The sequence below is a fragment of the Loxodonta africana genome, chromosome 22, assembly GCF_030014295.1.
Source record: "Loxodonta africana isolate mLoxAfr1 chromosome 22, mLoxAfr1.hap2, whole genome shotgun sequence".
NCBI lineage: Eukaryota > Metazoa > Chordata > Mammalia > Proboscidea > Elephantidae > Loxodonta > Loxodonta africana.
Genome location: NC_087363.1, coordinates 47,773,919 through 47,799,843, shown reverse-complemented (window position 1 = coordinate 47,799,843; position 25,925 = coordinate 47,773,919). Strand labels below are relative to the sequence as shown.

At 43.9% G+C, this 25,925-nt stretch overlaps 1 protein-coding gene across 1 annotated transcript in view; it reads left to right on the top strand.

Annotated features, from left to right (window-relative positions):
* The first annotated feature begins 24,353 nt into the window (after positions 1-24,353).
* ARL8B (ADP ribosylation factor like GTPase 8B) overlaps positions 24,354-25,925 on the top strand; it is a 36,706-nt gene continuing 35,134 nt past the window's right edge. The window contains 2 exon segments of the mRNA XM_003409777.3: positions 24,354-24,500; positions 24,502-24,654. Of these exon segments, the coding sequence (XP_003409825.2) occupies positions 24,354-24,500; positions 24,502-24,654 (300 nt within the window).

Below are 25,925 nucleotides of genomic sequence, written 5' to 3'. Positions count from 1 at the left end.
TTGCCTTATTTCATTTTTGAGGCCATCCCTGATGTCTTGAAGCATTCTGTATATTAGTTTTTTATATTCTACATGTGGCAATTCCAGGAATGTATCTTCATCTGGGAAAGATTTTGATTCTTTAATCCGGGGATTCGTAGAAGCAATCATGGTCTGCTTCTTTATGTGATTTGATATCGACTGCTGTCTCCGAGCCATCTATAAGATATTGTAATGATTTGTTTGTATTTGCTCACTGAGTCTTACCTTCTTGTTTTGTTTTGTTTCAATACACCCAGATGGACTACTAGGTTGTGCTAACTTGATTTTTGTAGCCTTTGAATCACTTATGTCCTGTTACCAGCTGATTTGAGCTGTTACCAGGTATATGAGCCTATGAGTCTATTCACTATTCTTGAATAGAATCAGCTCAGTGTCCTGATATTGGGTCACCTAGCGTGTGGTGAAGGCTCTCACCTATTAACTTAGAAGAGTAGTGGTGATGGTTGTATGCACCAGTTTCTAGTAGTGGCAGGGGGTTACACTCCAAGGAGTGCAGGATGCTGACAGCCTTTCCCCAAGTGCCAGTGAGGTAGGTGTGTCTCTATTCTCTAAAGCATTCTGGTGGGGGGGCTCTGCAGCTGTACCTTAGGCACCCAATTCTTGTATCTCTAAAGATTCGTAGGTGTCACTATCCTCAGACCCCTTTAGCAGGTGGCTAGGTGGTGTGGATGGAGCCTCAGCCCTCGGTTCCCTGCTGTGGATCAGTGAGGGCTCTGTTTAATAGATAGAGAGGTATCTGACCTCCAAAACTTGCCTTTCCACTGCTCAGCTAAAACAATCACAGTCAGATCTCTATCAGAATTGCCTTTGCATTATAATAGCCACCTGGTTCCCTGTAGGGTGAAAGCCAAAGACTGTGGCTCTCTTATGCCTGGATGGAGCTGGTTCTGTATTGTCATCCCAGTTTAGGGGAGTCAGGGAAGGATTTTTCCCCAGATTGTTAATTGCTGCTTTTCTCAGACTAGGAGAATGGGTTAGGGAAAAAAAAAAAAAAAAAACTCACAGAGGACTTCACTCTCTGGACCAGGGAATTTCAATGTTAATGAAGCCAGCTGTGGCAGGGAGGGGAGGGATCAGATAGACAGGAGAGAGTAGCATGCAGCAAGACAGACAAACTTACTTATATGGTTTGGTGAGGACTGTTTTATCTGAGATTCCAAAGGGGTGTGTAGCCTGTGTGTGCTGGCTTGGTCCCAGGAGAGATTGCCCCAGAGGGTTAGGGCTGCGTCCTGTGCTTGCCCTGTCTCAGGAAGCTGTGATTAGCCTCGCCGTGCTTAGTCCAAAGCCCAGGGCCAAGGTCTCCTGGCTGGGACACTGGGCTCCAGGCTCTGAAACCAGTCATTGCTTCCCTGTGGTTTCTCATTCCCCTGTCAGCTGCATCGGTGTGCAGCCTGTGTGCCCTGGCTGGGTCCTCACTGGGATTGTTCAAGGGGTTAGGGCTATGTCCCATGCTTGCCCCATCTCAGGAAGCTGTGATCAGCCCCACTGCACTTATTCCGAAGCCCAGCACCGAGGCCTTCTGGCTGGGACTCTGTGCTCCAGGCTCCAAAACCAGTCGTTGCTTCCTCGTGGTTTCTTGTTCCCCTGTCAGCCGTGTCGGTGTGCAGCCTGCATGCACTGAATGGGTCCCCGCTGTGGTTGCTCCAGGGGGTTAGGGCTGTGTTCTGTGCTTCCCCCGTCTCAGGAAGCTGCGATCAGCCCCACCACTCTGGCACCAAGGAACTGCAAGGACTCGAGGCTGTGGCGCAGCATGCCGTCTCCGGAGACGGTTGCTTCTTCAGTGCACTGCTTTTCACTCCGCTGTCACTCAGGTCAACTCCTTAGTTCTGTGTTTGATGGCCAGAGTTCGTAGATAGTCATGTATGTAATCGATTCACTTGTTTTTTCAAGTCTTTGTTGCAAGAGGGATCAGCGGAAGCTTCTACCTAGTCAGCCGTCTTGGTCTCCTCTTAATTGTATCTTTGAATGAACAGAAATTTTCAATTTTAAAGAAATCCAGTTTATCAAATTTTTTATTTGTGATTTTGCTTTTTGTGACCTAAGAAACTTTTACCTACTCCCACATCATGAAGACGCTCTTCTTTATTTGCCTTCAAAATCTTTATAATTTCACCTTCCCATTTACTAGAAGTAATGTTAAGGTGCATGGACAAATATTTTTTAATTTGTTTTTTATTTTTATGGTTACTTTCGATTTATAGCCAGTGATACTGGTTTTCCATCTGTGGAATCAATGTGCAAGTTCCTTTTTAAAAGAAATTTATTAAAGCTAAAAAAATGAGAATGAAAGACTTAATAGAACAAATGGTTGTTGTTGTTTGCCATTGAGTCGATTCTGACTCATAACAACTCCACGTGATAGAGTAGAACTGCCTCATAGGGTTTTGTAGGCCGTAATCTTTACTGGAGCCAGGTATTTCTCCCGTGGAACCACTGGTGTGTTTGAACAGTTGACTTTTTGGTTAGCAGCTCAGTGCTTAACCAATGCACCACCAGCATTCCTTAGAAAGAAAGGCAAAAATCATGGAGATGATGAAGTTGTGTGGCAAGAAGCCTTAGCTTTTGATGACTTGTGGTGGTGAATTGAAATGTGTCCCCCTAAAAAAAAGTGTGTCGGCTTGGCTGGTCCATGATTCTCAGTGTTGTATGATTGTCCACCATTTTGTCATCTGATGTGATTTTCCCATCTGTTGTGGATCCTACCTCTGTGATATTGATGGGGTGGGATTGGGATGCATCTTGGCTCAATCTCTTTTGGGATGTGGGGGAGAAAGGTGAGCAGAAAGACATGGAGACCTCATACCACCAAGAAACCAGAGCCCAGAGAACAGCACATCCTTTGGAGCCAGGGTCTCTGTGCTGAGAGGCTCCTCTACTGGGGAGGATTGATGACAGGGACCCTCCCCCAGAGCCAACAGAGAGAGAAGGCCTTCCCCTAGAGCTGGCCCTGAGTTTGGACTTTTAGCCTCTTAGACTGTGAGAGAATAAATTTCTCTTTGTTAAGGCCATCCACTTATGGTATTTCTGTTATAGCAGTACTACCTAATTAAGACATGAGCCTATACAACAATTGATTTTTTTATTGGTAACTGAAATGGCTCTTTTATTAATTGTGGCAATGATTATGATCTAGGCATGGATTCCTTCATACCTAATTCTTTAGCTCAGATCTAGCCCAGGCTAATACAGTTTCCATGGATTAACAACTCCCAATGATCCAGGACACTGGACAAAAGAAAAGGCAGAGATAATTCAAAACCAGCGATACCGTGTCTCTGTAGGCTAAAAGACCTGGTGATCTGCTCCCATAAAGATATCAACCTAGGAAACCCTTTGGGGCAGTTCTACTACGCCCTATAGGGTTGCTATGAGTCAGAATCAACTTGATGGCACACAGCAGCAGCAACAACAACAAGGATTGTAGAACTCTTTCAGAGTGCCTTCTATAACATACGTGCCATATGGTCATTTGGACACTTGAGCAAGGAGAAAGGTTTGTTGATTTACTTCCTTTTCCTTACTATCTCCCTCTCTTCCTTCTTTTCTTTCCTTTTCCTCTTCTTTGTTCTTTCTTTCCTACCTTTCTTCTCTTTATTTCTTTTTTTGCTAAAAATAAACATAAAAAGAAGTCATAATTCATTACCGCACTGCAGTGGAAATTCTTCCATACCCCATGGGATGAGTTCACACTTTGAAGATGGTAGATTTAGACTACCAATAGGAAGGAAATTGCTACTGTTGAAAAAAAACTAGCAGCGTAACCCAAAAAGAATTTAGATTTTCCAGCGTTCTTTAGTAAAAATGTTCAAGGTTTCGAATGGTTTATAACCTTCATTACTTTATTAGCATGGATGATGGGGTATTGGCAGTGTAGAATTTGAACATTTGTCATATACATGAGATAATAGCTGGCAAGATTTATAATTATAATTCTATTCTTACTTATCTAAAGAGAGAGTCTAAAATTTTATACTTAATAAAAGCCATAATTATAATATTATGATTATGCAATTACTACTTTCATTAACCAATTAGATGATTGGACCCATAGAGAAGAAATGTAACCTTGAGTCCTTAAACTTCAACCACTGGGCAGGGAGGCTCCGAGCATCTTCTTCTAGGTCATGTCTGACCACTGTTGCTTCTTCTCTGTTATCTTCTTTCTTGAATTTTGTTTTCATTTTGCTTGAATGTCTCCCTTTTTAGTTACTTTAAGGTTCTGTATTTTATTCCACAGTAACCGTAAAAGCATTGAATAAGCATGTGAGATCTTTATCCTTTCCAGGATAAAGATAAGATTCAAGTGTTGCACAGCCCTCTTCTGCTGGCCATACTTCTTGCCTTGATTTTCCATCGGACAGTAGCACGCTCTCATTACAGGGGTAATCTAAAATTCATACTTGTTGGCTTAAAAACATTAAAGCAAACCATTCACATATATTATGGGTTGAACCGTGTCCCCCACAAAAGTTATGTTGAAGTCCTAACCCCTAATACAGGTTAATGTGAACTTGTTTAGAAATTAAAAAAAAAAAAAAAGAAGAAGCAAGTTGCCAACGAGTCAACTCCAACTCATGGCGACCCCACAGAGTTTTCAATAGATAATTTTTTGGAAATTGTTGTTGTTGTTAGGTGCCTTTGAGTCAGTTCTGACTCATAGTGGCTCTATGCACAACAGAACGAAACACTGCCTTATCCTGTGCCATCCTCACAATTTTTGCTATGCTTGAGCCCATTGTTGCAGCCACTGTATCAGTCCTTCTCGTTGATGGTCCTCTTCTTTTTTGCTGACCTTCTATCTTACCAAGTGTGATGTCCTACTCCAGGGACTGATTCCTCCTGATAACATTTCCAAAGTATGTGAGACACAGTCTCGCCATCCTTGCTTCCAAGGAGCATTCTGGTTGTATGTCTTCCAAGACAGATTTGTTTGTTCTTTCGGAAGTCCGTGGTATATTCAATATTCTTTGCCAACACCACAATTCTAAGGCATCAATTCTTCTTCAGTCTTCCTTATTGATTGTCCAGCTTTCACATGCATATGCAGCAATTGAAAACACCATGGCTTGGGTCAGGTACACCTTAGTCCTCAAGGGTGACATCTTTGCATTTTAACACTTTAGAGGGAGGAGCACACTCAACATTTCTCAAGCTGAAAGAACTGAAGAAAAAATTCAAGCTTCAAGTTTCAATACTGAAGGATTCTACGGGGAAAATATTAAACGACGCAGGAAGCATCAAAAAAAGATGGGAGAGATCCACAGAGTTACTACACCAAAAATAATTGGTCAACATTCAAACATTTCAGGAGTTAACATGTGATCAGGAACCGATGGTACTGAAGGAAGAAGTGCAAGCTGCACTGAAGGCATTGGTGAAAAACAAGGCTCCGGGAATTGACAGAATACCAATTGAGATGTTTCAGCAAAGGGATGTAGCACTGGAAGTGCTCACTTGTCTATCCCAAGAAATTTGGAAGACAGCTACCTAGCCAACCAACTGGAAGAGATCCATATTTATGCTTATTCCCAAGGAATGTGATCCAACCAAACACGGAAATTATTGAACAGTATCATTAATATCACATGTAAGCAAAATTTTGCTGAAGATCATTCAAAAGTGGCTGTAGCAGTATATCAACAGGGAACTCCCAGAAACTCAAGACATATTTAGAAGAAGATGTGGAACCAGGGATTCCATTGCTAATGTCAGATGGATCCTGGCTGAAAGCAGAGAGTACCAGAAATATGTTTACCCATGTTCTATTGACTACGCTAAGGCATTCAACTGTGTAGAGCATAACAAATTGTGGATAACAATGTGGAGAATGAGAATTCTGGAACACTTAATTGTGCTCATGAGGAATCTGTACATGGATCAAGAGGCAGTCATAGGGTTGTATCCTTTCACCATACCTATTCAGTCTGTATGCTGAGCAAATAATCTGAGAAGATGGACTATATGAAGAAGAACGGGGCATCAGGATTGGAGGAAGGCACATTAACAACCTTTGTTATGTAGATGACACAACCTTGCTTGCTGAAAGTGAAGAGGACTTGAAGCACTTACTAATGAAGATCATAGACCACAGCCTTCAGTATGGATTGCACCTCAATGTAAAGAAAATAAAAATCCTCACAATTGGACCAGTTAGCAACATCATGATAAACGGAGAAAAGATTGAGCCATGGAAAAGGACTTCATTTTACTTGGATCCATAATCAACAGCCATGGAAGCAGCAGTCAAGAAATCAAAAGACACATTGCATTGGGCAAATCAGCTACAAGAGATCTTTTTTGGGAAATACTTACCAAAAAAACAAAACAAAACAAAACACCAAATCCATTACCTTTTAGTCAACTCCGAGTCATAGGACAGAGTAGAACTGCCCCATAGGGTTTCCAAGACTGTAAATCTTTACAGACGCTAACAGCCACATCTTTCTCCCAAGGAGTGCCTGGTAGGTTCATACTGACAACCTTTTGGTTAGCAGCTAAGCACTTTAACCACTGAACCACCAGGGCTCTTCTGAAAATGCATAGCCAGGCCTTTCTTCTGAGGTGCCTCTGGGTAGACTCAAACCTCCAACCTTTCAGTTAGCAGCCAAGTGCGTTAACTATTTGCATCGCCCAGGGACATCTGTTTGAAATAGTCTTAGAAGATGTTACCAGTTAACTTGAGGTCATACTGGAGTAGGATGGGCCCTAATCCAATATGACTGGTGTCCTTACAAAAGAGAAGAGACAGAGAGAGGGAAGATGGCCAAGTGAAGACGGAGTCAGAGATTGGAGTGATTTATCTACAAGCAAAGGAATGCCAAGGATTTCAGGGAACCACCAGAAGCTGGGAAGAGGCAAGGAAGAACCTTCTTCTAAAGTCTTCAGAGAGACCATGACCCTGCGGACACCATGACTCCAGTACGCAAGACAATACATTTCAGTTGTTTTCATCCTCCCAATTTGTGGTACTTTGTTATGGTAGCCATGGGAAACTAAAACAATAAACTTTAGTAACCATTGGAGACCAGGATTTACTTGCAACGAAGCTCACCCTGCCATCCTGTGCCACTGGGCTGAGAAACTCCAGCATTGAGATCCTTGCTCATGGCCTCTTATTCTCTGTCTCAGCACCAAATATTCCTGAGATTTATCCTTGTATGTCAACCTGAGTTCGCCCATCTCTCTCCACCTTCACACCCAATTGTTACAACTGAAAGTTTTCATCTCCTAATTTGTTGTTTTTTTTTAAAACAGTACTTTATGGAGGTATAATTAACTTACAGGAAAATGCACGAATCTTAAATGTACAGCTTGACAATATTTTACATATACATATACCACCCAGATCCAGATATAGAACATGTCTATCACCCTAGAAAGTTTCCTGATGCTCCTTTCCAGTTAACACCCTACCCCAAGGTAATCGCTGTTCTGATTTCTATTACTGTTGCGGTGTTTGGCGTATGGGCATGTTTCAAAACTTTATTTAAATAGATTCAGACCTATGTACTCTCTTGTGCCTGGCTTCTTCTACTCAACATAATGTTTTTCAGATTTATCCATGCTGTTGTGGGTATCAGTAGTGTTCTTTTCCATTGATGTGTTTCATTTTATAAATATACAGAAATTTGTTTCTCTATTCTTCTGCAGATGGACATTTGGATTGTCCCTACTTTTGGCTATTATGAATAAAACTACTGTTTTAGAAAGCATTACATCATTGACTTCTAGAATCCATGTTTGTTGTAGAGAACTTTTAGTGCCAAAAGTCGTAGTTGGAAAAATCAACTCACTCTCTGGCCATGTTTTGTTGGATCATAGATGGTGCCCAAACTATGTCCAGACATAAGCAGCTCCAAATCTCTGAGACTGTGTGGGGCATAAATCTCTGTTTATCAGGGACGCTCCACATTGCGTGGTGGAGAGCTGGCTCAATCTCATGCCCCTTTGTGGGAAGTGCATATTCTAAATGACTCAGGTTATCTCCTGAACCTCAACTCTTCATGATCATTCATCACAGAAGCACCAGGGTACAGAGAGACTGTAGCACTGGGGAAATGTACTGTGCTACCTCTTATTCCCTTTTATCTTGGCATTAAACTTCCAATTCCAGAATGAATCTCTGGGTGCATCTGCTACGGACAACTTAAAGGAAACAGATCAGTGGAGTGAGATATAATGACCAAAGTTATAGTTTATAATTCACTTCTGTTTAGTATTAGGTTTTCAGAGATGGCAATACATCCCTCCTTGCTTTGCAAAACAGAGTTATTTATCAGTGTCCTTGCTAACGATCAACTGGTATTTGTTTCCCTCTGATGTCTGCATTAGATCCACCTGTTGAGGGTATCTTGTTAAAAATTCAGGCTTCTGTGTTCCACTGGATACGTAATTAACCAAAATCTCTGGGGGTGAGGCCCTGGAAATCTGCATTTTGACAGGCTTCTCAGGTGGCCCTTACTCAATTGAAGCTTGAGAACTGCTGTAATACAGGTAGCTTTCTTCAAAGGTTTTGTGTGTGTGTGTGTGTGTGTGTGAAGTGCCTATGCAAAACCCTTTGGGTTTTGGAAGGAGCTCTGGTGGCACAAACAATGAAGTGCTCAGCTGCTAACCAAAAGAAAGGTTGGTGGTTGGAACTCACCCAGTGGCTCCATGGGAGAAAGACCTGGTTATCTGCTCCCTTAAAGATTACGGCCAAGAAAACCCTATAGGGCAGTTACACTCTGTCACATGGGGTCATTATGAGTCAGAATCGACTCGACGACTCCTAACAGCAGCAACAACAACATGGGTTTTGGGGTATTTTTTTTTAAAAGAGGAGGGGTCTATCCATTGCCTAGAGAGGAGGGTAGGATCAGCCTTATATATTCAAGAGCTGAAAGGATGCTCTGAGGCATTCCCCCAGGAATGGGAGAGAAAATGTGTAGTCAGTTCCATCAGGGACCAATTCCTGCTGAGCCCACACAGAAAATTCCCTTTGAGGAGGGAGGACCTCAGGAGAGGATGTACACAAGAGTGCCTACAAGGGCTGAGTTCAAAGACTTCAGAGTATAATGAAGGGCTCCGTGGGTCAAGGCTGGCATCAAAGGAACAGACAGGAGCGACTTTTCTTCAAAGGGCCCATATGTCTGGGGTAGGGAATTGGGCAAGCAAGAACCCACTTCCACTGGCAGCAGCCACACTTGACAGACAGGCCCCAGGCAGGGCTGATATTGACCTGTGCAGGCAGGTGTGGCTATATGGGTTGCCAACATATGAAAATATTTTTGTGCTGTCTGATCGATAGCCATTGTCTCAGTCCCTCCTATACCCTGACCACTCAGCTCACCCTCCCCCCCAATATCCTTAATGCCAGGCATGGCAAGGGTCCCAGGACCCTGCAATGGCACAATGGCTGCCTTGTTTTCTGATTAGTTGATGCCCATGTTATCCTGATTGTTAAGTATTTTGGATCACACCTGTAGTGGGTGGCTCATTTCTGACAGTGACATCAAGTAGTAGCCTGGAACAACTAAAAAAAAAAAAATTTTTTTTTTTTTTTTACTACACCCCTGTAATTTCTGGATTGAGAAACCAGGACTCTTCCTGTTGCGAGTCTAGCAGACCTCATTTCTGGATTTCAAGGTCCCTTCAGGACATGCCAAGGGAGAGAGAGAGCCCCAAGAGACAGATACCAGACTTCCTGCCAGTCTTGGTATGTAGGGCTGGGAGCCAGTCCTAATTTGATTTCAGAAATAAAGACATACGACACTGCTGCTATCCCAGGGATCATAAGGCAATTCATACTGGTTAGAAAGCAGAAGGAATTATTATTACTATTTTAAATTAAATTACTCTGTATGTCACAGAAAGGTTGTGTTACTGAAAATAAATTGTCAGGAAACCATGGTTTTCCTGGCCCCCTTGAAGTTCAGACCACTAGAAGGAACATTCCAAAAGGGTTTTTTTTTTTTTTTTTTTCTGTTTTTTTCACTGATATCCCAAGTACCTAGGACAGTACCTAGAACATGGTTAAAAATAATAATAAAAATAGTTGACCCATGTGGCTCAGAGTGGAATTGTGCTCCGTGGGATTTTCAATGGCTGATTTTTTATAGGTAGATCACCAGGCCTTTTTTCTGTGGTGCCTCTGGGTGGACTCAAACCTCCAACCTTTTGGTTAATAGCCAAGCATGTTAACTATTTGCACCACCCAGGGACTTTTTGGCACATAGTAGGTGCTCAATAAGTGTTTGTGGAATGAAGCCACAATTTCAAGAGTTTCTAAGTTTTGTATTTTTGTGTCAGCAGAGGCCAGAAGAAATTAACAGGAGATATTTATGTATTTATTCATTCAGAATCTCTGCCCTTTTGAACCGTGGGATCCTCAGCTGGGACTTAAAAGTCAGTGGATTCAATTTGCAACCTCTGCTCTTGAGGCAAGCTCATTTATTAAGCCGTGGCACCCTATAGAGTTAACCAAAAAAAATTAGCATCTCCACAGTATTCCTGGTTGGTAATTTAGCTCTCTGAGTGAGGTTCTCATTATAAGCTCATCCAGACTTACTGCTGCTCTTAGGGGCCAAAGTGATTTATTGGTGCAGTAAAATCCTTTGGTCCCCAGCTCCTGTTGTCAGATCTCTTCTTGGGATTTCACTTGTTTTGCATTTTCTCTTTGCTTCCCTGAGCCTCATTAGACACTGCCTTAATTATTTTAAACATTCATTCCCAGCTGGCTATGCTTAACCCTTTCTCTGTGCCCTCAACAGCCAACCCTCAAAGCAAAACACTCAGACAGAGCTGGCAGGCCATTTAAATACAGTGGGTTTTAGTTGCATTAAGAAGATCACATTAAATTAAAACAAACAAACAAACCTCCTTTAATGATGGTTTACCTGAACATTAACTAGTAGTAGCTAATCATGATATTGTTGTTGTTGGGTACTCATTGAGTAGAGTCCGACTCATGACGACCCTAAGTGTTAGAGAGTAGAACTATTCCATGGGGTTTTCTAGGCTGTAATCTCTATAGAAGCAGATTGCCAGGTCCTTCTCTCATGGAGCCTCTGGGTAGCTTTGAACCATCAATCTTTCAGTAAGCAGCTGAGTGCTTAATTGTTGTACCACCAGAGCTCTTCGACCTTGATATTAATAGTAGTAATTTCTGGAGCATCTACCATGGAGCCAGCCAAGTACTTTACATACGTAGGTTAACGTTCATGTCGGTAATAAGAGGGAAACAGGTTAAGAGAGATTGTCGTGCTCAGCGGAAGAGAGCAAAATGATAAATCCTGATGTAGAAAGATGCTTACAATATATTCAGTGGAAAAAGGCAAGTTTCACAACAGCATGTTTTACTTAATCTCATTTTAATAAAAACGTATATGTATAAAATTTTTTTTTCTATATATATACATATGCACTTACACATGTTTGTAAATGTATAAGAAAAATGTGTGGAGATCTGTGCAACCTTGGGCAAGTTACCCACCATCTCTAAGCCTTAGTTTTCGTGTCTGTAAGGTTGGAGTTCCTGGGTGGCGCAAATGGTCAAGAACTGGACTACTAGCTGAAAGGCTGGCCGTTTGAACCCACCTGGAGGCGCCGTGGAAAAAAGGCCTGGTGATCTGCTCCTGAAAGCTCACAACCTTGAAAACCCTATGGAGCAGTTCCACTCTGCACATGTGGGGTCGCCACGCATCGGAATCGACTAGATGGCAACTAGCAACAACCACAACAAAGTAGGAGTATTTAAAGCACCCATCACATAGGAAGGATACGAAGAACAAATGAAATGGTCTGTATAAAGTGTTTATCACAGTGCCCGACACAAAAATGAGCCCTAGATCCATTTTTTTTTTTAAACTTTATGGTGACAAAGCATATATAACAAAAGATTTGCCATTTTAGCCATTTTTAAGCATGCAATTCAGTGGCAGTAATTGCATTCACCATGTGGTGCTACCTCGCCACTCTCCATTTCCAAAAATTTTACATCACCCCAAACAGAAACTCAGTGCCCCTTCAGCAATAGCTCCCGTTTCTTCCTCCCTCCAGTCCCTGGTAAACACTAATAAACTTTTGTCTCTGCATTTGTCTATTCTAGATATTTCGTATACGTAGGATCATACAATATTTGTCCTTTTATGTCTGCCTTATTTCACTCAGTATAATGTTTTCAAGGTTCATGCATGTCGTAGCATGTGCCAGAACTTCATTCCTCTTTATGGCTGTGTGCTATTCCATCGTATGGGTAGACCACATTCATCTGTTGATGGGCACTGACGTTGTTTCCACCTCTTGGTTACTATAAACAGTGAACACTGGTATACAAGTCTGTGCTTGAATCCCCCCTTTCAAACTTTCCGAGTATATACCAAGAAGTGGAATTGCTGGGTCATACGGTAGTCCTGTGTTTAGCTTTTTAAGGAACCACCAAACTGTTTTCCACAGCAGCTGCACCATTTTTTGATCCCACCAGTAACTGCACGAGGTTTCCAATTACTCCACATCCTTGCCAACACTTATTATTTTCTGTTTTTCTCGTAATAACCATCCTAGTGGGTGTGAAGTGGTATCTCGTTCTGTTTTGATTTGCATTACTGAAAGGTCGGCAGTTCAAATCCAGCCAGCCGCTCCTTGGAAACCCTGTGGTGCAGTTCTACTCTGTCCTGTAGGGTTGCTATGAGTCGGGTCCACTGGACAGCACTGGTTTGGTTTTGGTTATATTTATATCATGTGTAAGGTCCCTGGGTGGCCTAAGCTGTTTGCACTTGGCTGCTAATGTAAAGGTGGGTGGTTCGAACGTGCCCAGCAGTTGCTCCACAGAAGAAAGGCCTGGCCATCTGCTCCTGTAAGGTTACAGCCAAGAAAGCCCTATGGAACACATGAGGTTGCAGTGAGTTAGAATCAACTCCACAGCAAGAGGTTTGGTTTGAATTTTGGTACATTATATATTTTCTAAAAAGTACCTTTCCTACCAACATTTATTTCTTATACATACCTTTACCTTCTCCTGCAATCATTAAAATAATAATACAGAACTGTTATAAAAAAAAAAAAAAAAGAATCTGAACAGTCTATTCAAGTGGCTTCATTCCATAGCATATTTTTGGCCCGGGAGCAGCGTGCAGAGCCGGATCTGATTAATAGCTCTTTTCTTTGCACGGCCTGAATCAGTCTTTCCCAGACCGTGGCTGAGCAGACCACCTGCTGGCTTTGTCAACGCCGAAGGTATATTTTGGACGGACGTGTCTATCCTAAAAGTTTCCAGCCCGGCTTTGAACTCGCTTGGCAGCTGATGAAAACCTTTGTGAGCATCCCCAGACGACCCCGCTGCGTATCAGAACACGGTTCCGACTCTTCCCGCTGGGAGAAGGCCCTGCAGTCAGCCCTTCAGCCACCAGCTGGAGCTAAGATGTAAGCAAATAGCCTGGACGTCGGCTGGAAGCCTCTGCTCTCCAGCGCGCGTCCTCCGCCCACTCTCTGGCATCACCAGCGTCCTGATGGGTAACGAGTCTTCCTTTCAGAAGCTGGACAAAAGTTACCTTACATCTCACTTTTCTAGGCCTGTCTTTTTATTCCTCTAGCAAAGGTTGCCTTAGGGATTTATTAAACTCAAATGGAAGCGTTGTCAGTTCTGTTTGGATGGTGAATATTACTTCATTCATTTGGAAACTTCAGCAGATTGCCTGCTAGATGTGAGACCCTACCCAGATGCTGAGGCCAAGTTCCATAAGAAAATCCCTGCCTTAAGAGAGTCTCACTCTAGTTAATGATGGCGTCGATGGGGGCTAAAAGAAACGATTTTTCTTGCTTTTGGCTGTGGTTTGAATCTGCCAGCCGTTCCTTGGAAACTCCATGGGGCAGTTCCACTGTGTTCTGTAGGTCACTATGGGTTGGAATCAACACGATGGCAATGGGGACTGGGCTTTGGCTGAGGTGCCAAGATAATACATTCTACCTGTCGAAGTCAGATCTCCATGCAGGGCTTGAAAAATGGATGGTTTTCAAGTGCTTAACCCTTCACCTAAGGTCACCGGTGGAGTGGTGGCACAAACGGTTTGCTTTAGGCTACTATCCTAAGGTTGGTGGTTTGAAACCACCCAACAGTGCTTCGGAAGAAAGGCCTTGTGAACTGCTTCCATAAAGTCAGAATCGACTAGACTGCAGTGGGTTTGTGTGTGTGTTTTAACCTCTCACCTACACCGAGGATATAAAAGGGACCAAAACCAAAAAAAGAAAAAGCCCACCTGTTGCTGTCGAGTTGATTCTGACTCATAGTGACCCTACAGAACAGAGTAGAACTGCCCCACAAGGTTTCTAAGGAGTAGCTGGTGGATTCGAACTGCCTACCTTTTGGTTAGCAGCAGAACCCTTAACCACTGTGCCACCAGGGCTCCAAAAGTGACCAAGAGAGGGAAGTTAAACGAAAATATCTGGAGAGAGCTATTGAGGAGCTGATTCCTCCTCCTGCCCTAATCCCCAGAGACAGAGGTGAGAGTGACTGCCTCTCATATATAATTTAGGGAAAGGGGCTTTGAAGGGACCACTTAGAGAGGCTGTAAGACACAGTGAACTTCCATCTGAGTAATCTAAAGGTGTGGTACCGGGTGGACTGGCTGTTCTGATTGAGGAACCAAGAGATGTGTCCACATGGGGGCAGCCTTGCTCTCAAGACTTGTTGGATAGAGTAGGGCGAGTCTCCAGGGGACCAGATATAGATGCCTGCCAGAGGGAACGGTGGGGTTGTCTTAGGTCTTGTCCATGCAGCCTTCCTGGTTGGGTGAGGGGACCTCAGCAGACAGAAGATAGAGCTAATCTCCTGGATGCCCAGGGCTCTAAAGGAAAGAATCCTCAAGCAAGCAGCTGGAATAGAGATGCATTCTGAATCCAGCCAGTTGGAGGTGAAAGATTTGCTGTGCCCTATGAGAAAATAGTCACCCTGCCAACATCTGTCACGACAATATTGCTTAAATTAGCACCTAGCCCCCTTAACTTTCCCTCCATCTCCACTCCCAGCTTCGCTGGGTTCTGACACTTCATGGGTTGTTGTTGTTAACTGCTAGTGAGTCAGCCCCCAACTTATGGCAACCCCATGCACAACAGAACAAAATGCTACCCAGTCCTGTGCCATCCCCATGATTTGCAGATCAAACTGCTGTGATCCACAGGGTTTTCGCTAGCTTATTTTTGCAAAAGTTGATTGCCAGACCTTTATTCCTCATCTCTCTTAGTCTGGAAGCTCCACTGAAGTCTGTGCAGCATCACAATAACATCCAAACCTCCACTAACAGACAGATACGTGGTGGCTGAGCATCAGGTCCATTGGCTGGGAATCAAACCAGGCCCACCATATGCAAGGTGAGAATTCTACCACTGAACCGCCACTGCCCCCAGTACTTCCTGGGCAGAGCAACCCTATGCTGAAGTTTGCCTACGACTGTTCTGGTTTACGTCTGCGCTCGAGACATAATTACTGCCATACTTTTACGCAAATAACTCGTGCCTTCTAAGTTTGTTTGCCAACCATGCCCTCCACACCCCCCAGTTGAGGTATTTTCATAAGCACACTATAATTTTTTTTTTCAGCAACGTGTGAAAAAATTCACATAGCGGCAGTTATAAAAATACCTCAAGGTAGGAAGGTGCGGTTGGCAAAAGAAACGTAGAAGGGACATGTTATTTGCATAAAATGCAGTAATAGTAGCCCTTTCACTCTCAAGACGGTCTCATTTTGAGTGATGAATTATACATTCATCCTATTGGTGGAGGTACTGGACTAGCCAGGTAGGCAGGGGACCCACGTTAGGCAGCCAGTCTTGCCCTCTTTCCTTTTGCAAACGTCCAATCTGCAGCTGGCTTAATTGGTGGTCAAGAGAAATTTTTTACCTGGAATAAGTGTTTTATTTTTTCAATTTCTTAAGACTAAACATACTTGTTACTGACCCTGAAGCATCTATAGTGATTTAAAGTGACAACAGGATGTCTTTGTTACCTAAGAGTGACCAAGGCAGGGGAAGAGCCAGCCCACAGAGCAGTGGCAGTCTGTTAGAGATTGAACTGTGTCCCTGCAAAAGATGTTGCAGGCCTACCCTCTGGACCTGTGACTATGACCCTGCTTGGGAATAGGTTTTTCTTTTTTTATGTTAATGAGGTCATACCAGAGTTGGGTGGGCCCTAAACCTAATCCCTTCTTAATGGTCTCTTATAAAAACAGAAAACAGAGAGACACATAGGGTGGAGAAAACATGTGACAACACAGCCAGATATGCCAAGGATTGCTGGCAGCTACTAGAAGCTGAAGGAGACCTAGTGGTTCAACTATAAGCACTCAAAAAGTTGGCATTTCGAACCCACCCGGTGGCTCCATGGGAGAATGACCTGGTGATCTACTGTGAAGATTACAGCCAAGAAAACCCACTGGGGCAGTTCTACTCTGTCACCTGGAGTGGCTATGAAAAAACCAGAAAACCAAACCCATTGCGGTCGAGTCAATTCCGACTCACAGCAACCCTCCAGGACAGAGTAGAACCGCCCCATAGAGTGTCCAAGCAGCAGCTGGCGGATTCAAACCGCCAACCTCATGGTTAGCAGCCATAGTACTTAACCACTATGCCACCAGGGGTCGCTATGAGTTGGAATCAACTCCACAGCACCTAACAACAACTACAAGCTGAAAGAGACAAAGAAAGACCTTCCCCTAGAGCCATGCCCTGGATTCAAACTTCCAGCCTCCTGAACTGTCAGAAAATAAACTTCTGTTCTTTAAAGCCATCCACCCGTGGAGTTTTGTTAAGCAGCCCTAGGAGACGAAGACATGTGTCAGGGGGAGGGGCAGTGGGTGAGAAATAAAGCTGTGTATTGTCTATTTTATTTTTTTATTGTCTATAGGCCGCTATGAGTCGGAATCAACTCGACTGCACCGGGTTTTTTTTTTTTGTTTGTTTGTTTTAATTGTCTATAGGGTCACTACGACTCCACGGCAACAGGTTATGGTCTGTAGAGAAGTTAGGAACAATAATAAACCAACTGACAATCCATCTGCGTTTATTATCACTGTGCTGGCAGTTCTGAACAACCGCAGCGACAAAACACTCCTCCCTGCCTGGGGGAACCACTCGCATCACTCCCCACTTCTTTTTTTTTTTTTTAATAATTTTTGTTGAGCTTTAAGTGAACGTTTACAAATCAAGTCAGTCTGTCACATATAAGCTTATATACACCTTACTCCATACTCCCACTTACTCTCCCCCTAATGAGTCAGCCCTTCCAGTCTCTCCTTTCGTGACAATTTTGCCAGTTTCTAACCCTCTCTACCCTCCTATCTCCCCTCCAGACAGGAGATGCCAACACAGTCTCAAGTGTCCACCTGATACAAGTAGCTCACTCTTCGTCAGCATCTCTCTCCAGCCCACTGTCCAGTCCCTTCCATGTCTGCTGAGTTGTCTTTGGGAATGGTTCCTGTCCTGGGCCAACAGAAGGTTTGGGGACCATGACCACCAGGATTCCTCTAGTCTCTGTCAGATCATTAAGTCTGGCCTTTTTATGAGAATTTGGACTCCCCACTTCTTAATACACCTGCCCACACAGCTGGAGACAGGGGACAAAAAAAAAAGCTATGGTCTTATCCAGTGATTTTCAACTGGAGATAACCCCCCCCCCCACAGAACCCCGCGACATCTGGCAATGTCTGGAAACATTTTTGGTTGTCACAACTGGGCAGGGGTTGGGAATTGCTACCGACACCTAGTAGATAGAGGCCAGGGATGATGCTAAACATCCTACAATGCACAGGACAGCCCCCCACAACACAGAAATTATCCGGCCCCAGATGCCAGTAGTGTCCAGGTTGAAAAGCTCTGGCCTAGATATTTCAATCACAGAAGGTACACCATTGTTGTTGAGTCAGCTTCAACTCATGGCAACCCCATGTGTGTAGAGTAGAGCCGCTTCATAGCGTTTTCAAGGTTGTGAGTTTTCAGAAGTAGATCGCCAGGTCTGTCTTCTGAGGTGCTTCTGGGTGGGTTTGAACCGCCAACCTTTCAGTTAGTACTCGGGTGCTTAACTGTTTGAGCCACCCAGGGACTCCTCTGAATGCACACCACCGCGCTCCTAAACTGCACGTGAAGATAGCCCAGGGTGGACTCCCAGAGATGTCCTCACAGACTGTGAATTCTTAGATGGAGGACATTGTTTTGGTCATTTTCTGGATAGCATGCCTGTCACAGGAGCATGGACAAGGAGGATTTACACATTAAGCATTGGAATATCTGATGTGAGACATAACAGCTCATTTACTGAGCGCTTTCTGTAGATGAATCACTGATCAGAGATTTGGTTAGAGTGTTGTGTTTGATCCTGGTGAAAATCCTGAGACGTATGTGTTGTTATTCTCATTTTAAGCAATTTGCCAAAGGTCAGAAGTGGCAACACTGGGACTCAAATCCACACCTGTTTGACTCTAAAATGCTTCACGCGTCAAGCTATACCACCACAAGAAGCTACACCAACAGGAATCAATAACGATCTTGCTGAAGTTGAGGCCCATTTGAGAAAAAGTTGGCTTTTATCCATTATCTATGTGTGCTTTTCCTGCTCTATCATTCCTTCTCTTTTATTGCATTTTCTTTCATTTTCCTATCTATCTTTCTTCCTTTCATACATAGACTTTGCTTTTGTTTTGATTTCCCAAATCTGTTTTAGACAGGATTCTTACCAGAGCACTTGGTAGAAACCCAGTTCCAAATGACTTAAGAAAAGAGAGATGGATTGTCTCATGGAACTGAAAACTTGCGTAACAACTTCAGGACTGGCTGAATCAGGTCGCTCAATAAACAAAGGAAAGTTTCGTGGACACATTTCTCCTCTGCCAAATGGTCATGTGGGTGTTTATTAGTTCCACTGATACCCATTGTCTTAGTCTTTTGTGCCATTTGATGTTTGTTTGTTGTCATGTAAGAATCTTCTCCTGAACATTTCAGTCAGACTTTAGAAATCATGAGGTTTTAGAGATAAGAGTTTCTTAAATTTCATCTTATCCAACTTTTCACTTTTTTTGTAAGAAAACTGAAGTCCAGAGAGGGGAAGTGACTTGCCCAAGATCATACAGCTATTTAGTTTAAAAAGCCAAGATAAGAACTTTTCATTCCTAGATGAGTGTTTTGTTTTTTTTTTAATTACTGAGGGAGTGCTTTTTACACCACCCTCCATTGCACTAAGTATCTATCTTCTACCTTTAGATTTCTCATATGATTGACTTTCCTTAAAATGGGTTGATTAGTTCAGTTTTAAAATAATGGGGAATGTTCGTTCTAAAGAGAAAACCTCTCTGACTGGTTCTTGCTTCTCTTTTCCTGAAGGTCTACACTCTCCCTTTAAAAGACAGAGTTGTCCTTCTGCCTTTTGCAGATTTTGGAGGGCTGTCTATGTGACCTGCAGTGATATTCATGGCCAATGAGAAATTCTGGCTCCTTGCCTGACTTGGCTGAGTACAGTAATGTCCTGTGGATAAGGCCCATGTGTTGTCATTTTAAGATGCTATTAGGCTGATAATCAGGCCAGTGGGACCATATGGAATGTGTCACACCCATTTTACTCTTTCGTCCAAACTATCATCACCTTGGAAACGCTGGTGGCATAGTGGTTGAGAGCTACGGCTGCTAATCAAAAGGTCTACAGTTTGAATCCATCAGGCGCTCCTTGGAAACTCTATGGGGCAGTTCTACTCGGTCGTATAGGGTCTCTGTGAGTCAGAATTGACTCGACGGCAACAGGTTTGGGTTTTTTTTATTATCACCTTCGACAAGTGTAAAGGTAACCAAAGAGATGCCCGAGAGACCAGATTTCCAGGTCCCCAAGCTGAATGACTCATTTACTGAAAATGACTTTATTGAGCTAAGTAGAAATGGTTCCTGTTCCTAAGGAGATTACAGTTTTAAATCCTGTCCCGGTAATACTCTCTCCCTCTGTGAATCAATTTTCCCATAGGTGAAACTAGAATGTTCTTCAAAGATTTGTCCAGCTCCAATGGCACAGAACATTACCTTTCTTATATAAACAGCCACACAGCAAATACGTGGGTCAGTCTTATCTCTTGCCCCTGTCTTCGCCATCTACCTTCCCAGAGCCCTAACTTTTACACAGGACGTGTGAATGGGTCCATGTGTTTGAGCGTGTGATCCTGGATTCCTAGCCTTTTGACTAATTCTTGACAAAGTTCAAAGGGAACAGTGCACCCACAGGACTTTGTACACTATTGAACTGACTTCAGTGGAAAATGCCTTATCAGTGAAAATATCAAATAAAGCTGATCTCCTCACTCGTATTTTACAAATGAGAAACCAAGCATCTGAATTGTTATCCAATTGTCTAGAGTCATTTTGCTCCAGAAACAGCAACTAACATTTAAAAAACCCGAGCCATCAAGTCGATAGGACAGAGTAGAACTGCCCTATCAGGTTTCCAAGGAGCAGCTGGTAATTCAAATTGCCAACCTTTTGGTCAGCAACTGAGCTCTTAAGCACTGTGCCACCAGGGCTCCATGTGTTAATACTGTGCCAGACAAGAATATAAGAGCTGTATGTGGACTCGTTCATTTACTCCTCACAATAACCCTTTGGGGCAGATAACAATGTTATCCCCCTCTTCAGGAAATGGAAGCACAGAGAGGTTAAGCAAGTTAAACAGTTCACATAGCTGATAGGTGGAGAAACAGTCAATCTACCTATGTAGCCTGTATTCAGTAAATATACCTTTCTGCTTTTCATCACTTTCATTAATCTAAATTAACTTTATTTTATTTAATCCTCATTTTAACGCAATGAATTAGATATTATCAACGGTGTGCTGTTAAATGTCTAACAGCCTGTTCTCTGGGGAGCCCTGATTTAGTGTTTGCCAATTTCTGTAGTGTAAATACTCACACCATGACCAATTTCAAGCTACAACATGACATCTCTGAATACAGAATTGGGGAGATACTTAATAACTCTCCTTTATATAGTATTTACACCACTGTCTTAGTTACCCAGTGCTGCCCTAAACAAAATATATCACAAGTGGGTGGCTTTAAAGGACAGGAATTAATCTCACAGTTCTGGAGGCTTAAAGTCCAAATGCGGGTCTCAGCAGTGTCGACTCCGTCTGTGAGGCTGTCTTCTAGTCTCCGGTGTCTGCTGGCAATCGTTGGTGTTCCTTTGCTTGTGGATAATCTTTACCTGCTGTCTGTCCTGTGCATATGTGTGTCTTTGTGTCTATTCTGCCCTTTTTATAAGACACAGATTAGAAGTGTCTGGCATGATCTGATTAACATAACAAAAGAAAAACCTTAATTCCAAACAGAGTCCCATTCATAGGTACGGGGGCCTGGAATTCAACGCGTATTTTATGGGGACACACAATTCAATCCACGACAACCTTACAGATACGACACCTGTAAACAGCTTTAAGGGCATAGATAATAACAAAATAATTAGAAAGTGAAGAATTTTGAATGTTAATCGCCTTTCTTTTCTATAAATAACCGTAAGTTCAGTGAACAAAGGAAGCTACAGAGAAATGTCTACAAAATGTTCCTACTTTTGTATATAGGAGAAACTTCCCTGCCCCATATACATGTATAAGTGTTCAGTTGATTGACAAAAGCTGTTAAAATTCATTTCTTCAGAGCTGGGGGACTGAGCACACAAGGAGACAGACTATTACCCTTTCCTTATTACACCTCTGGATTGTTTGTTTTTTTTAATAAACAATATATTGTGCTTTTGTGATAAAAATGAATTTATGAATTCTTTTGTTCTTTTTTTTTTAAGTGAGAAACTAGAATTAGGAGGGGAGGATGGCTTTTCCATTAACTAGGCATTTTAGAAGTGACGTTAACTACAATGATTGTGAAGGCTGAGGAATGTCCAATTCCTTATTTTGAAACGAACTTATTTCTTCACTTGTTCATCTGTTTACTTGTCCCTCTGAGACAGCAGACATCTAAGTGCCTCCTAGTGGTGGTCCCAGGAGCTGCCATCACTCCCTTAAACCAGTAGTTTCCTGAGCCATTTCACTGCTTCTGCTCTTGTCCTCCCACAGTCAATTTACCGCAGAGCCTCCAAAGGGAACTTCTCCAAACATAAATTAGATCACTCTCCTGGCTTCCCATCACACCATGCTCTACTTCATCCGGTTCCTTCCTCTTTCTCCATCCTCATCTCTTCCCACTCCCTGCCTTACTAATCTGTGCCAGCCATACTGTCTTTCTGTTTCTAGAATATTCCACGCTTCTTCTGCCTTCAGGTCTTTACCCTTCCACCACATGCCTGCCTATCTCTCTTCCTCAGCTCATCTAGGTCTCCACGTCCAGGGCCACCTTCTCTGAGGGGTTTACTCTGACCCTAAGTGGAACAGGTCCACTCCTTTCCTCTTTGTCTCCTTCTCCTGTTCCGTTTCCTTTAGAGTACTCATTATTACCTGTGTTAGAGCTTATATTTATTTATTTATTGTATTGTATGTCTTCCCTGCTACAATGTAAGCTTCACAAGAGCAGGGATTTTAATTTGAAAATCTTGAAGATATTTTTATTTACTTTTTAATTAAATTAAATTTTTGAACAAGCAGCTGATTTACATGGTTAAAAAATCAAAATGGTATAAAACATTGTTCAGAGAAGTCTCATTCCTATTCCTGCCCCTTGCCCATCTGATTCCCCCATCCACATAGGAAACTATTTTCGTTAGTCTTTTGTTTATCCTTCTAGTACTTATTTATGCAAATATAAACACATATATATGAATATATTTATGTTTATATACATAAAAGAACATATATATGTTTTGTTAGGTGCTGTTGAGTCAATTTTGACTCATAGAGACTCCATGTAACGGCGTAGAACTGTCCCATAGAGTTTTCTTGGCTGTAATCTTTATGCAAGGAAATTGTCAAATCTTTCTCCTGTGAAGCTGCTGGGTGGGTTGGAACTGACAACCTTTGGGTTAGCAGCTGAGTGCTTAACCATCAGGGCTCCTTGAATATATATATATATTCTCACTTTCTATGTTATGCCAAAAGTATACTATGTACATAGTTAGCATCTTGCTTTTTTGTCTCTTGAAAATATTTCCTGGAAATTATTCCATATAAATCCACAGAAAACTTTCTCTCTCTCTCTCTTTTTTTTTTTTTTACAGCTACATAATATTCCATTTTGGGGATATACCATAGTTTATTTAATCTGCTCTTGACTGATAAACACTTGTGGTTTCCCATCTTTTGCTACTACCAACAATTCAGGACAAGTTTTTTTTTTTTTTTGTCATTTTTATTTTACAGTTTGTAAGTAATTCCAATTTTAATAATGTTTTATAGACCATATAGTGATCTCTCTCTCATATGTGTGTGTGTTTGTGTGTTTTAGGTGAAAGTTTACAGAGCAAATTCGTTTCCCATTCAACAAATTGTACAGGAAGTGTCCCATGACATTGGTTGCAATCCTCACACTTTGTCAACACTCTCCCCTTTTCTGCCCTGGGTTCCCCATTTCCTTTTACTTGCTTTTCCTACCCCTTCCTGCCTTGTCATCTTTACTTTTGGTCAAATGTTGCCCTTTTGGTCTCCTATAATTGATCTATGGGCAGGTTCTTTTCAGGTGTTACTGTTTATTTTATGGGCCTATTGCTTGGCTGGAAGGTGGTTTCCAGGAATGGCTGCAGGTTCAAGTCAGAAGGTTAATTTAGGGCCATGGTCTCGGGAGTTCCTCCAGTCTCTATCAGGCCAGCAAGGCTGGCCTTTTTCATGAATTCTATTTTTTGTTCTACATTTTTCTCCCACTCTGTCCTGAACCCTGTATTGTGATCCCCATCAGAGTGGTTGGTAGTGGTAGCTGGGCACCATCTAGTTCTTCTAGTCTCAGAGTGGTGTTGTGTAAGCTGTAGTGCATAGGGTCTGTTAGTCCTTTGTACTGATTTCTCTGTTGAGTCTTTGGTTTTCTTCACTCTCCTTTACTCTTGGCAGGAAGAGACCACTAGTTGCATATGACAAGGATTTTTACTTTGTGCTAAATCCCCCAAAATCTTGAAGTCTTCCTGCACAGCGTAGAGGCTCAATGAACAATTGTAGAATGAATGAATGAATGTGTGAACGAAGGTTGAATGATCCAACGATGAACCAGCAAACGAGCGACGGTAGAAAGGGAGCTGCAACGCGCCCCGTCGGCGTGGTGTGCTGCAGGAATGGTCCACCAGGTGGCGGTGCAGGCGGCGGGCGTCCCGGGCCGGCGGGCCACGCCGCTCTTGCCGTGAACGCCGGCGGCGGCGCGGGGACGGCCGTGGGGGAGGACGAGTCATATGACTCGCTCGGCTTCCTGGCTCCGGCCGCTGCCGCCCGCCCGTGTCCGCCCGAGTCGTGCCGGGGCCCCGAGGAGCCGTTGGGGGGTCCGGGCCGTGGCCCTCTCGTGTGGAAGCCGCCGCAGCCGCCGCCGCCGCCCACCTGCCCACCCGTCCGTTTTCCCTCCCGGCCGCCATCATGCTGGCGCTCATCTCCCGCCTGCTGGACTGGTTCCGCTCGCTCTTCTGGAAGGAGGAGATGGAGCTGACGCTCGTGGGGCTGCAGTACTCGGGGAAGACCACCTTCGTCAATGTCATCGCGGTGAGCGCCCGCCGCTGTCCCCGCCTGGGACGCCGCCGCCCGTGAGCCCAGCCCAGCGCCTCGTCGAAGGCCGCGCGGTGGGGCCCCCCTCCGCGCGGTGGGGCCCCCCTCCGCGCGGTGGGGCCCCCCTCCGCGCGGTGGGGCCCCCCTCCGCGCGGTGGGGCCCCCCTCCGCGCCGTGGGGCCCCCCTCCCCGCCGTGGGGCTCCCCTCCGCGCCGTGGGGCATGTGGGGGCGGGGGTGCCGAGCCCGACCTGTCACCTCCCCAGGGGTGAGCGTGCGGAGCGTCCCGCGTTGTGGCGGCAGAGCCGGAGCGCCCAGCTCGGCGGCTGGAGGGTTAATTGGATTTAGCTGTCGTGCTCGAAGGGCTGTGCCCTCCACGCGGTTGCGGCTTGGAAAGGGTTAAATTGGGCGTGTTAGCTTTTTAAAGCGTTTGGGGTTGGGGTTTCTTTTGGGTTAGGTTTGTAGGGGCAGCCGAAGGGTTCACGCCAGCCTGCCGCTATCCCCGAAAGGTGGGATTTGGCGAGTCTCTTAGCTCTGTGAGAGAACTGAGATTTGAACTTTAAGTTGCCACTTGGGACGAAGAGTCACTTTAGGAGGATGGCAGGAGACCGGTGTGGGCTTCTTGAATTCTGTGGGCGGCCGTTTCCTTCTAGTTCTCTAAATCGCCCTCTTCGTCACTTCTTTTTCCTAGTTCCCCTCCCACCCTCTGCCCCCCGGGGGCCGAGATCTAGCTGCTGGCAGCGCTCACTGGTCCTTTCCGGGGAGGGACAGCGCCCGCGTGTCCACAGTGGTCCACAGTGTTTATTAAGCTAAGGAGTTAGCGGCCCCTGCTTTTCCGGAGCAAGGAGATAAAGTCGATTTGCAGTCAGCATAAAGCCAGCAAAAAGAAGAGCTATCTTTTGAGGGTGTTTCACTTTTAAAGAGAAGGAATGGCAGGAACATAGCTTATTCCAGGTTCAGGGAGTGGGTGTCCAGGAGGGAGATGACCCTGGGAGTTTGTAATGTGGTGTTTACTAAAAAATGACTGAGTGGAAGAATGAGTTTAAGTTTTATTTGTTTGGTTGGGGGGGGAGGGAAATAGGCTTTATTTAGAGCGCAGGAGTTGGTGTGACTCAACCTTAGCTGATTGGGGCTTGTACATGCCAGGGATGAGCTTTAGAACAGTTTTAAAGAGAGATGGCAGCATTTTTCTGCCACTTTGTAGATGACTGTGTAATCCTTATTTAACAGGAGACTAGCTGTCCGACTGGTTTGGTTACAGGAATGATTC